Source organism: Rhinolophus hipposideros (assembly GCF_964194185.1).
Source record: "Rhinolophus hipposideros genome assembly, chromosome: 7".
Classification (NCBI taxonomy): Eukaryota; Metazoa; Chordata; class Mammalia; order Chiroptera; family Rhinolophidae; genus Rhinolophus; species Rhinolophus hipposideros.
This window is the reverse complement of record NC_138053.1, coordinates 51806822-51820511: the sequence shown is the minus strand read 5'-3', so window position 1 is coordinate 51820511 and position 13690 is coordinate 51806822. Positions and strand designations below refer to the sequence as shown.

The following is a 13690-nucleotide window of genomic DNA, read 5'->3' as shown; positions in this document are numbered from 1 at the left end:
AGTTCACAGATCATTTCTTAATGGACTGGAAGGATGTAATTTTTAGATGGTAACAAAAGTGATTTTTAAAAATCACTTTGTGGTGGTTGTCTTGCATGCACACAGGTAATGGCCGAAAGACTTCATGTTGAATTAAATTTTAAATTTCTTTTAGAACATCTGCCTTGTGTTTATATCACTCGAAGTCATTTTCCTGGCAGAATCTTCTGCCTAGAGGTTTATATTAACTTCTTCCTGGCTCTTTTCCTCTCCAAAGGAAAAGGTTTCTGTAATAATTCACTGCAATGCTGGCCTGCTGGAGAAGAATTTTGATTATGTCATATAATTTGACTTTTCCCCCCTATCAGTACTTATGAGATTTCTTTGGAAGATGACAGTTGCTAGAAATATGGACCAAATATAGGTGCCTTTTCTATGATTTCTTTTTATTCTAATAATTTAGAACAAGTGGGGGAAAAAAAGGAACAAAAAACACTTTTATGCCTATCTCCTCGTATGTAGCTAGTGTATCATTATGCCAACAGGTTTTCTAAAAGCGTTTTATACAAAAGTGATTATTTTGAAGAATAGTTTCAAATGTGTTGCCCAACATTCTTTGTCAACTATTTTTCACTTCTTAGAATGATCACTTAACACAATGGTTAATGCTATATTGGTGACCTGCTAAGCAGCCACCATTAGTTTATGTCATTATCATATCCATGCTTCATAGAGCTAATCTCCAAATCTGTAGCATGCTCATGGGATGTCTTGTATAAGCTTAAACTGATTTCCTGAAGTGGACACCTGGGGCATTACTGTTAAGCAGCTTATAAAGAAATGGTATGCTAAGTTCCTTTCTGGTGATGTCACTGCTCTTCTACAGAAGTTGTATAGAACTGCACTGAGGTTGACAGTGTGTTCAGCATAGTTTTAACAATGGTTGAACAGTTTGGTAAACAAAGAAAAGACAACTTCTTGCTTATTATTGCCACTTGTATGCATAGTGTTGGTGTGATATTATCTAGGACTGTTTTTCTCAGTTATTCAGTTACTGATCGTGGAGTCCCCATTACTGTTACTCATCCTGGAATAGATTCCTGTTGAGCCTGTCACTTATCAGCTGTGACCTCAAACAGTATTTACTTAATGAACAGCATCCCCTGGGAGAATCTCTTTCGCTTTTCTCTGTTCTAAACTTAATGTTTGGCTGCTTCTTGATAGGGAATTCAGAAGTCTCAAGTGTATCTAAAGTTTTTTCTATCAGAACTTTTTCCTGCGCTGGTTGAAAATGCAGTCAGTTACTTATAGGAGGCTGATATTCTGCTCTGTTGGGCCAGACACATTTGGAAGCTGGGTTGCAGAGCCCTTTAGTAAGTACAGTGGGTTTGCCCTCACTGCGTTATTAGAAGTGATGCTGGGAATAAACAATTAAGTCTTCAGCTATTATATCCTGGTTTTGGATACAGCGGCATTGCTGGTATAGAGCATTGTCGTTACCTGATAGGGAATTAGGCAGGTCAGAGATTCTGATTATAAATCAGGACCCATGCGGGCAGATGCCTCAGGTACCCAGGCACTACCTTCCTTCTGCCCCAGCCTGTGGGCCTGAGTTGATGGATAGCTCTTGGCCGTGCAAACTTGTCTTTTGTTCCCTGTCTCCTTTTTTTTTTCTTTTTTATTTAAAGATTTTATTGGGGAAGGGAAACAGGACTTTATTGGGGAAAAGTGTGTACTTCCAGGACTTTTTTCCAAGTCAAGTTGTTGTCCTTTCAGTCTTAGTTGTGGAGGGCGCAGCTAAGCTCCAGGTCCAGTTGCTGTTGTTAGTTGCGGGGGCGCAACCCACCAACCCTTGTGGGAGTCGAGGGGGGTGCAACCCACCATCCCTTGAAGTCAAGGAGTTGAACCAGCAACCTTCTGATTGAGAGCCCATTGGCCCATGTGGGAATCAAACCGGCAACCTTCGGAGATAGGAGCATGGAGCTCCAACCGCCTGAGCCACCAGGCTGGCCCCCTGTTCCCTGTCTTCTTGATTGGGGCTTAACAACCTCATTAAGACTCCTGCGTTCTTGCCCTTGCTTTGTGTTCCTATCTACTTCCCTTCCCCACCCCCCTCACCTTTTCAACTTCCTTCTGACCCCAGGCTCCTTGCCTCCTGCTCTTGGCTCCCTTTGTCAGTTCAGCTGGATGTTCCTTAGCCCAGACACCAGTGAATGTTATTAGACCAGCAGCCCCAGAGGATATCCTCAAGCTTTGCCTTGTGTAGAGACGCTCACCTCACGAATGGGTGGCCTCATTCTCTTTTCAAAGAAATGTTTATCTTTTTCTCATTTAAAATAAAAATAAAATATACTCATTGTGGAAAAAATTGGAAAATTCAGAAAGACTATCAAAGGAAAAGCTAAAGTACGCATTATCTCAATACCAAGTGAAAACCCACTGTTTCTGACTGGGTATCTTTGGACTTGAAATGTGTATGTGGCATGTTTTCCTTTTGTGGCTTCATTTGGAATGTTTCAAAGTCTGTGCAATGAAGAGAAACCAGTTCAAGGAATGAGAGCCTTGCTGCTGAGTTAATACTACTGATTTATTTTTTATTTTTTTACTGTCTGGAGGCCGTTTATACAAAAAAAGAGCATTTTTGCATGTTGTTTATTGCTCGATATGTTAAACAACTGTTTAAACATTAGTTATACAATTGAATTCCTTTAAACAATTAAATTTAGTAGAACTGATTTTTTTTTGAACACTTCAAATACCTGAAGGTATAGTGAAATGCCCAGATGCATTATTACAAGCTTACCGTACTTAAACCCTTTTCTAATAGGTCTACACTACAGCTTTCACTCGTTTCATTATTTATACACTAATTTTGACTCATCTTAGGACTATAATATTTTGCTACCTACCAGAGTTGACATGATCTTATGGGCACCAGAAACAAAAGAATACCCCTACAAACCTGTCCGTTTACAGATCTGGTTTCTGACCTATCAATTATCGGTCAGAACATGGCGCCAGTTTGAAGGAGAGTCTGACAGATCCTGGCTACCAAGCATCAGGCTGAACTTTACTTGTGAAATCAATCAGACCTTTTTTTTACTTTTCAGTATATGGCTTTGAGGTAGGTTCTTATTTGTAATCTGGTCCCCACCCCCAGCACATCCCCTATCACCTAGAAATGATTTACTTACATGTCTCGTTTGGCCAGTGTTACATAACCCATTGTCCTGTCATAATGATGTATGGACTTGATCTGTTCACATTATTAAAAGCTTATGTATGCCTTTTGAATATTTCTTGAAATTAGTTGGGCTTTCTAGAGGTTTCTCCCAGAGGAGATGAGGGATTGACTCTACCTCATGCTATTTGGGCCATTTGGCTGATTTATCATCTCAGATCATGTTTCTGGATCCTCTCTCTCTGCTTGACTATTGAGTGTGACCATCATTGCCAGAGCCTCTTTCCACCTGACTGTTTTTGTCACCACTTGTGTTCCTCAGGTCTTATCTTTATACACTTGGTTTTTTAGGTTATTTGGCTTACTCAGTGTTCCTGGTCATTATTCTTTCATGTAGCATATATGTAGTCGATATATAGAAACCAGTACATATTCTAGACTATAGACAATTACAGAAAAAGCAAAGCACCTGTATTTTGATAACACTTCCCAACTTGTTAAATCAATACATATAATTATACATGTCTTATTTTCTCTCTCTGTATTACAACTTCCTTTTCGTACACTTCATACCATTCTTTTTTTTTTTTTTAATCATTGTTTTGAACTCCTGGCCTTTCACAGACTTAACCAAGATGAGTTCTTTTCTGATGGAGCAGATTGATTCAGTTTGGTCGGTGGGAGCTCTTTCTGGCCAGCTCTTTTGTCCTTGTAACCCTGTCCCTGACATTCTTTAAAATATCCTTGCTTTGTTGTCTTAACAGAATGTTCCAATCCTGTCCTGATTATTCCTGCTATATGACATGGAATCAACTACCCTCCAAGGAATCCTTTTAAAGTCATGTGCTCATGATGATCTTTCTAGTTTAATAGATCAGAGTTCTGGATTCTGCTCTTCATACTGTATAAAATTTATTTGACCATGAAGTTTCTACTACTTCTGCTGCAGACTATGGAGGCACTGTCCCACCCATGTTTTTTCAAATGCAGCGACGATGCCAAAATAGCACACATTTGGGGCTTGCATTTGTGAAAATGGCTGTGGCAGACCTACTTCTTGTTGGCCAGCTGTTCTGTGTACCCTGTGTCTATGAAGAAGGGCTCCTCTACCAGCTCCTCTACCAGCTCTCTCAGTCAGGCAGCTGCTTTGATTATCCAGTTGTCTTTGAACCAGTTCCACAAGCATTAATGCTTAGCTTCCTTTGTCTTATATTCTCTTCCCTTAGGACCCCTTTTCCTATTAAGAAACCGATTGATGCCTTAAGAGTGAAATTTGGTAAATCAATAACGTAATTAGACTTAGGTAGTTTGCAGTTTGACTCACTGCATAGCTTACTATCTAGCCTCTTGTCAGTTTGATCCACCCTGATATTTAGCTGTTTTCTCTTTCTCCCCTCACTGATTCACTGAAGAACTCCATTTTGTTCCCTTTCTCAAGACTACCCATACCTCGTTTATCCATTTAATTAACGGAATCTTAACCTGGAAAGGGCAATTTCTTAATCCTCAGGTGCCCAAACACTGGAACACACATAAAGCCCCAGGCCTCGGTGGTCCAGTCCAGTCCAGAGTCCAGACATAACATTATCTTAAAACAGGCCAGACCCCAGGAAGCGAAGTCAGCCCTCGGACCTGGCTGACCAACTTCCCCTTTCCTTTGTTCTTGTGTATCACAAAACCTAACCGGTCTAGGAATGGGGAGATGGCCTTTGGACAGGAGACTGCCATCCTCCCAAAATTCTGGCATTCAGAGTAAACCTGCTTTTCTTTCCACCAACCATGTCTCTCGATTTTTTAAGTGGCAGGTGGCCAGACCTTAGCACGGTATCAATGCCTTATACCAGATTGATTGCAACTCTGACAGAGAACACGTTTGCATTTATAAATAAAGTTCCTAGAGATAATTACTTAACCCAAAGGACAGGCTATAATACTATGTTCTCAGGAGAGATATCTGGAGATGGCGGTATTTGGGATTAAGGTGAGGAGGGCAGTTGCACCTTTCATATCTTTCACGTCACTCCTTGTTCAAAATTTTCTTCATACTTTGAACCATCCTCTCTCCTCCTCTTTGTATCCTGCGTTAGTATTATGGCTCTGTCTGTCCTACTAAATTCACAGCTCTTTGAGGCTGTGAACCATGTCTTCTCACCCAACATAGCACGTACACCATTGAGTCCAATTTGAAGCCTCTGGAGTTTGTATTTTTAACTTTTCCGTTGATTTAACTGAACTGATTATCCTATGATAAGACTGCCTCAGGATTCCTTTGGTTTTTGACTCAAAATTGGGTATAGAACACTGGATTTTGACATAATACTGGCAGTGATGTATCTGACTAAGATGGGAAAATAATTTGGTTCAGTGGATAAAACCATTTCAAACATGGAGTCAGTGAGGGGAAATAGGAAAAGGTTCTTAGTGTTGAAAGTGGGGAAACCACTGAGGTAGGTTATTAATAAGTATATAAGAAGGACACACTTATTTAACAGAGGATAATAGTAATAATAAAAACAAATGTTAATACTTACTGAATTTTTAATTACGTGCCTGGAACTGTTCAAAGTACTTTATAGGTGTAATCTCATTTGATCCTCACGACGTAACCTGTGTGGTAAGTACTGTTATTAATCACATTTTATAGCCAGGGTAACTGAGGCACAGAGAGGCTGCCCAAGGTCACACAGCTAGTAAATGGCAGAAGTGAGATTGCAAACCAGGCTATGACACCAGAAACTGCACTGTTACTGACTCAGCCATTGTCCTCAGAAGGGAGTCGAGTACATATTTCCTTACTAATAAGAAAATAAAAAGAACAGTGGCAGCAGACTTGAACTTCAGCACAGCTGTTATATTTAGGATCTTTTAAAATGCAGAGTCGTGGAACTTAGAACTGAGAGGATCTTGGGAAGTTTCATTTCATAGATGTGGGACTGAAAGCTTGGGTGATGTGACTTACTCAGAGTCATACATCTCGATATTGCCAGTCTTGGGACTAGGATGCTGGACTTCGAATTCTAGTCCTGTGATCTTTCTGGTCAACCTTGAGGCTTTCATTTACAAACATTCATCTTACATGTCACAGCATAAAATGAACTGCACACGATGTGATTCAGAAAAGCTGAAATAAATTCAGCTCTTGCCTTCTAAGTTTGCATTTCATTATTATAGAACCTTTTAAAGTATATATATAAAGTCTAGAGAAAACCCTCATACTGGTTTTTTTTTCACATTCTTGCTTTTTTGACTTAGAGTGATATTATTTATATAAACAGGAGCACGTGGGCCAGTGAGACTAAGGTACCTTAGGACAACTGCTCTGTTGCTGGCCTCTCTCAGCTACACAAGTGCGCTGTATCTTTCGGTGTGGCAAGAGGCTCTCTATTTCACATCAAGTGCTTTTTTATACATGGGAAGCAATGGTGACATTCATTCCACAGCTTTCTTTGGAATGCTCTCAACTTTTTGTATTGGCTGCTAGCACTAAAGGTGCTTAAGAAGTTCAGTGTTGAAGGGCTACAAGAAATTGGTGTGTTTTTTAAATGGAATGGGCATTTTTCTTTTTTTTTTTAAAGATTAAGACTCTGGATTTCTTATATGCTTCAGGTACTGAATGGCTCATTTGAATGTAAATGGAGCTGGTTGCTGTTGCTGATTCTTTACAGAATGGGAATAGTGGATAAGTATGGCTTCCTAGTAAACATATGCCCTTTTGAGTCTGCTTGAAAAGCACCTCCCATACAGAGATTTGGTATAAAACTTCTCTTACACTGTGAAAAGCAGTCTTTTTAAAGCTAATAATTTAAACAACCTTCACATCACAAACAGTTTTGAAAATTGAAGCCAAATAAAATATATATATTAATGTTTTTTTTTTAATTTGGTAAAAATATGTATATGCAAATGAAATTTCTACCTGATCTATACTAGCTTAAGAAAATCAGATTTAAAATAAATTTGAAAGTGAAGTCTTCCATCCAAAAGTGGTAACTTCTCAGCACCACCTAGTGGTAACTTTTAATTAAACCAGAATATTTGCTTACTGTGAGATTTATATTAGTATTACAGTGTACAGTGGAGAAATAAAAAGTATAATTGGAAATAGTCCTAATATCTTTAGTACCACAGGGAAAAATTAACACTTTTGTTTAGTTAATTGTTTAGTTCATATTACAAAAAAAAAAACCCTATCATTTGCAGTAGGAAAGAATGCCATCCACTGACCAGAAATGTAAACAACTGGCAGACAGCAAACAGACAGGATTGAAAGGACTGAGAAACAAGACAGGAGAAGACCACAGCCCAGAAACCACTGAGACATGCCAAGAGTTGGGAGCTGTCATGGGTCTTGCTCCAAACAAAAAGACAGCTGCAAAAGGCGATCCTCAAAGCCAGCATAATTGGGCTTAGACCAGCAGAGCCTTCTGATTCTTCCCTAAAGCAGCAAGTGTAGATGCTGAAGGCAAGATAGCACACCAGTACCCAAGATAGCTGATGACCCCAGCAAGGCACAGGGAGCCCCAATCTAAGAAGGCAAGACACTGGACACCCTCCTGACATGCACCCTATCGCCCCCCCGCCAGTCTCCTTAGGGATTCTTTCTGTCATGGGGACCTGTGATCAACAGTGACAAACAGCAAATCTGAAACCCCAAGATGAGCCCCAAGTCAGGAAATGCTAGACATTTGAGGGAAACCGACACTATGAAAGAGACATTAGATTTAATAAACAGAACCACCACCCAAGGAACAAATTAAAATATATGCAATTAGTGATTTATTCAATTTATGTATTTAATAAATTTTGAACACTTATGTACAACAAAACCAAAGATAAAACTAAGGAAAATTGGATATAGATTAAATTAGACAAGAAACTAATAAAATGTGTATTTAAATTTTTGGTACATAATATGAAAATAAGAGCTAGGTCATCTCAACATTATGTAGGTGGGGAAATAGAAGTGGAAATATATTAAGGATAATAGATGTTCATTAGTTTAGGCTTTGATACAAGAATGTCAGTTTAAAGTATGTTAAAACCTTAGCAGAATATTAATGGAAATAATACATATTACAAATATAACATATTAAATACTTGAAATATACATATAAAATTTGTGTTAGAAGACATTTTATGGGTGTCTCCTACTTAAATTTTACTGTCACATTTTCAGTGTTTCTGCCATTGAATTATTTTTGTAATTTTCTTTGTAGATTAGTTTAGGTGTATTTTTGAACTTAATTGTAAAAAGAGAAGCCGAAAATGCAAATCAGGTATTATGAAAGAAATTGAAATGATACAATGGTACATTTTTTATTGTTTATAGATCTGTTTTCATTTCTTAAAGTATGGCTTGATTTTGTTTCCTTAGAATTCTTTGCAGCTTTACCATGCCTATCTGTTTAATTCTGTCGAATTTTGTAGTTGTCTTTACTAGAAAGGAATAAGTAGAGAGGTTGGCATTTCATTCGTTCCACATGACATGAGCTCCCTTTTAAGTGGAATATTTTCCCCATGTAACAATGAGGTGAAAAGTGGTTCATAAAACATTATGGTTTTGAAATTGTCAGCATACTAGCTTTAATTAGAATGATTTGTTGGCATGAACCTTTGGTAATAAAGTCTTTAGGGGCTATGTAAATAGTTTCATATTCCTGATAATCTCTAAAGATCTAGGATTTGAATTACACAATGTATTCTGTCTTTCTAGCTTTGAATTATGAATACATAATGTCTATTTTACATTGAAGAATGTTCAGCGTCTAATATGTTTTCCTCTGTGGATAAGATATGAATGTCATATTTGAATTTAGTACATGGTTAAAATGTAATTTGTCCTTTGTCCTTTGGTTGTGGTTTTGGGGGGAAAGGGAGTGAGAAACCAAAGGATGGTAAATCACCCCAAAATCAATCTTTAAAGTTCAAAAATTCATTAATAGTCTTTTCCTGGAAGAAATGGAAATGGCCAATATGTGCATGAAAAATGTTTACCCTCACAACTAACCAATGGAAATGGAGATTTAAATAACATTTTTGGCCATCAGATTGGCAAGGTTTTCATTGATAGTGTCCTGTAGTGATAAGGAGACAAAGAAAATGTCATTCTCATGTATTGGTGGCAGAGTGGGGGCCATGCCCATCAGCAGTTCTTAGGTTCAGCTAAATATCTGGACTCTGACAGCCTCCATAAGCTGCTTTTGGCACCAGTTGCCCAGGATAGACATAGCCAGTAAACCCAGTCTACTGGTAGGACAGCTTCACATATTTGCTCTTCATGGGGGCCTTCATGGCACTCAACATCATTGTAACTCAGCCATCTGGAAGCTGTTCTTTTTATTACCTCAGGTGACACCTTGGGTGCTAAGGAGTGAGACTCCCTGGCTTAGAGCCTTAGCCAGTATCCATTGTAACAGCTCCATAGCATGGCTTCCCAGTTCCCTGCAAGGAGTATGCCAGTTATGAGAGTCAGTGAAGTGAGGAACACCTAAAAATACTATGCCTATTAGTAGATATTTGTAAAGCCTTCAAGTTAGGATGCAGTTTATCAATCGGGGGTTATTTTTCTCCTAAGCAATGATTGCTTAGTCATACTATTGTTATTATACCTTTATCAGGTTCCTAGGGGAACAGAGCTAGAAAGTTAACTAAAGGTGGGGTTCTCTCACAAAAGGGAAAGCAGTTTTCTTAACCTTGTACTCACAAAGCTTAAATGAGTATAATCTCTTTTTAAGAACACAATTTAACTGTATGTTGAAAGCTTTGATTGTATGTATACCCTTTCAGTCTGGCAGGACTTTTTCAGGAATTTATTGTAACAAATACGATATGTGCGTAAAGATGTATTCTCTATATATAATATTCACTGCCATGCTGAATATTTAGTAACTATCTAAATGCTCAGCAATTGGTTAAGTAAATTACAATATGTTCATATATCATAGAATACTGTATGAGATTATTGAATAGATACTTCCAGAAATAACTTTTAAAGGACTTACATCAAAATATTTAGTGTTTAACTCTGGGTGGTGATTTTCAATGTAATTTTTTTTAAATCATGAATCATTAATTAATAACTCTGTTTTATTACTTTTCTAAATGATTGTTTTGAATTATCCAAGAATGTTAATTTCAATGCATGCTATTTCCATTGATTAGTCAAACATTTAAGAGTTTATTTAATACCATTAAGAAGGCTTGATCTTGAGCTCCTTTATTGAAACTTTATGTATTTTATAAACTGCACAGATCCATCTCACGTGTGCATCACAAGTGGTAATTTTGAAATAGTTCAAGCCATCAAAATCATTCTCAGTTCATTTTCCCGTATATGTTATTGTGTATTTTCTAATTTCTAAGTAAAGTCTCATAAATTATAAACCTATCAAAATTAATAATAAAGTGAATACGGAATTTTTTTAGTTGGTCTGTAGAATTAACCTTGGGAGTTGGGGAGGTTAGGATAAATATGGAACAGAAACTATGGCTCAGTAATTAAGTGGGAAAAGCCACATAGCCATTTATTTTAACCTTTCATAGAATGTAGATGTAGATGCCAGCTCTCAGCTCCTTTTGTCAGGTTATGCATAAGTTAGTGGGGGCCATCATTACTTCCTAAGGGATTTTTAGAGACATATACAACTTACTCTCCATTTTCCACTTAGTAGTAATGCTCACATCATGCTTTGTCTTTAACATCACCCTATCCTACAATAGTCTTGCCACTGTATCTATTGGTTCAGAATGTGTAAAACAAATATTTCCTCAAGGAGTGGATGGTACTTGGAGGAATATTGAAAAGGAAAATATAATAATTTGACCTGTACTTTCAACAAAATAAGAATCACGTGAGGAATATCCACGGAAATGCTTATTGCATTTATTAGCTGTTTTGTATTAGTTGTACTTCTTATTCATCTTCCACATGGATGGTAGAGAGTTAGTTGACTCTACAGAAGTGCCACGTGCTACATAATACCAGTCTTTGAGACAGACTGGGGTTTTAGTCCCGGTCCCACCAGGGATTATGTTACCTCAGGACTCAGTTTCCTCCTCTACAAAATGAATGGATTAGATGAAATAATCTCTTAGGTTTTTCTCAACTGAAAAAGCCCTTCAGATTTAAGCAATTTCTAACTCTAAGATTTATAATGATAAAGTTTCTGATAATTGTATGTTTTTTCTTTCAGTCTGTATCTCTTCAAACTAGGAATAGCACCTCAGATCCAGGATTTGTTGGGCAAAGTAGATTTCACAGGTATTATTATAATTTTTATGATGTAGTTACTAAGGAAATGGACCGATACTTTTTTTTTTTCATCTCAGCATTTTTGATTCCCTTTTTTCCTCTATATTGATCAGAGGAGAAAACGTATTATTTTGTTTGTACTCAACCAGCTTTCCTTTTCCCCACATTCATGAAATGAGAAACTGATGCTGGCTTCTTCCTAAAGTTCTTGTTTAGAAATGGCACCACCTTCTTGATGAAGACATTTCTTTCTTTTCTTTCGCTTTTCAAGAATGGCATGGCACTTTTTATTTTCTTTAATCTGAAAAATAAGCCCCGCATATCTGGGGAGGGGACCCTAGGATAAAGACATTTCTGCATATAAATATACTCATTCTGTCTCCATCTCTGGTTTTCTTTGACTTGTTGTTCTTTTTCAGAGGAGGAAATCAGTAATATGAGAAAGGAACTTGAGAAATATGGAATACAGATGCCGTCTTTCAGCAAAATAGGTGGTATTCTCGCTAATGAACTGTCCGTGGACGAAGCTGCACGTAAGTCTATTTAAAATCCGAACATGCCATTGACGTGAGGCTTACCTGTACTTTATTTGTTAATTCTGGTTACAAGAAACGGAATATTTAGAAGATAATTTAAGCCCCCTCTGAAAGCTTTTAGTATATGTGTCGTAGATGGTTCATTTGAGTGACTTTAAACATCTGTTTGTGCAATGTGAATTAAGAGGATCCAGAAATATCTTCATTCTCCAAAATATTTCTCTGCTTTCTACATCCTTAGATTTTAGTGGTACAGTACATTGGTGCATTGTCTTTTAGTGTTTCAAGTTAAATTGCAGGCATCTCTTGGAAACATCCTGGTACTTTAAAAGTGTTTGTGTTACCTTTCCAACATCCAGGTGGTTGACAAAATGCTCGGTTCCTGTTAGCCATTCAGTGCAGGTTGAATAAATGAATAGGGGTTATGTAACAATGCTGAGACAGGACCCCGTACAGATGGGCACATGGAGAGGTTGTCAGAGGCGTGCTCTGTGATGTGTCAGAGGTCTCTTTTGTCACGCTTACTGGGAGCCAAAGAAGAAAGTAACACTGCTTAAGTTTATGCAGCGATGATGCATGGTGTCTTTTGCTAATAAAAATCTTTTTTTTTTTGGTCTCTTCTCAGTGCATGCTGCAGTTATAGCCATTAATGAAGCTATTGAAAAAGGAATAGCAGAGCAGACCATTATAACTCTAAGAAACCCAAATGCAGTTTTAACTTTAGTGGCCGAAAACCTTGCACAAGAATATCAGAAGGAACTCTGGAAAGCCAAAAAAGGAAAAGAGGAAAATGCAAGACTGAAGGTATTTAATTAGATTCTCAGTAACAGATATGGCTAGGAGTAGATGGCTTGAAAAAGCCTTAATGTTAAAAGTGTTATTTTTAAATCAACTGGCCGTGGTCTCTCTAGCCATAGGCAGTTGGTTTGGGTGAAAGGTAAGGGTGAAATAAGACCATGCACTATGTAAGGAAATTAAGTTTCTTTTATGATGAATGTTGTAAGTTCCGTGGTTTGAAGGTCATGCTGTAAATGTATTACTTACATGGAAGGTATAGAAGTAGCAGCTAAAGATCTTCCCTCATTAGACATCACCAGCAGACCTTGTTTTGGCCGAGTTACCTTTGGATTTATTAGTTGAGGTTAATAATTCAGTGTGGTGAAGTTTAGAGAGGATGTTTTTGAACCTACTCTTTCCAATATTTGTCTTTCCAATATTTGAGAAAGAGCTTTTCCTCCCCAGCTAAGCAGCCTGCTCCTGAGCCCAACAACTTCCCACTGCCCACTTCCTGCCTGTCTTGTGTTATGGAGACTTGGTCTACATTCAGATCTTCCACTTCCTTGCCAGCTTTCCTCTTTGTAAGCTCTTGTCATGTCAGCTTCAGCTCCATTACAAAAGTGACCACTTTATCGTACCACCTTTGCTCAGCTGGTGGCTCCCACCGGCATCCGGCACGCTTGCTCCACCTGGCCCGCCTACCTTGAGATTATCTGCTCCTTTAGTTTATGTGCTTCTTTGCTGCTCTGGTTCTCCTCTGCATCTCTTAGTGTCTCTTCTTCCTCCTTCCTCTAAATATGGGGATTCTTCAAGGTCTGTCTCTGTTCCTTCTCAATTAAGTTCATACACTTGTTGAAGAAATCAGCTGCCAGCTTGATACCAGGCCCCTCTAATGTTCCTCCAGATAACTTCTCTTTGTAGCACAGGTCTTGCCATCCACCCCATCGGGTGGGTGTCCATCTCTAC

General features: G+C 38.0%; 1 protein-coding gene across 3 annotated transcripts in view; it reads left to right on the top strand.

The window, feature by feature from the left end:
* The window catches only part of IQGAP2 (IQ motif containing GTPase activating protein 2), a 266105-nt gene that overhangs the window by 144225 nt on the left and 108190 nt on the right, over positions 1 to 13690 (top strand). For all 3 annotated transcript variants that reach the window (XM_081053199.1, XM_081053197.1, XM_081053198.1), the window contains 3 exons: positions 11353 to 11420; positions 11831 to 11944; positions 12573 to 12751. In XM_081053199.1, the coding sequence (XP_080909325.1) occupies positions 11353 to 11420; positions 11831 to 11944; positions 12573 to 12751 (361 nt within the window). The remainder of the gene's footprint in view (positions 1 to 11352; positions 11421 to 11830; positions 11945 to 12572; positions 12752 to 13690) is intronic.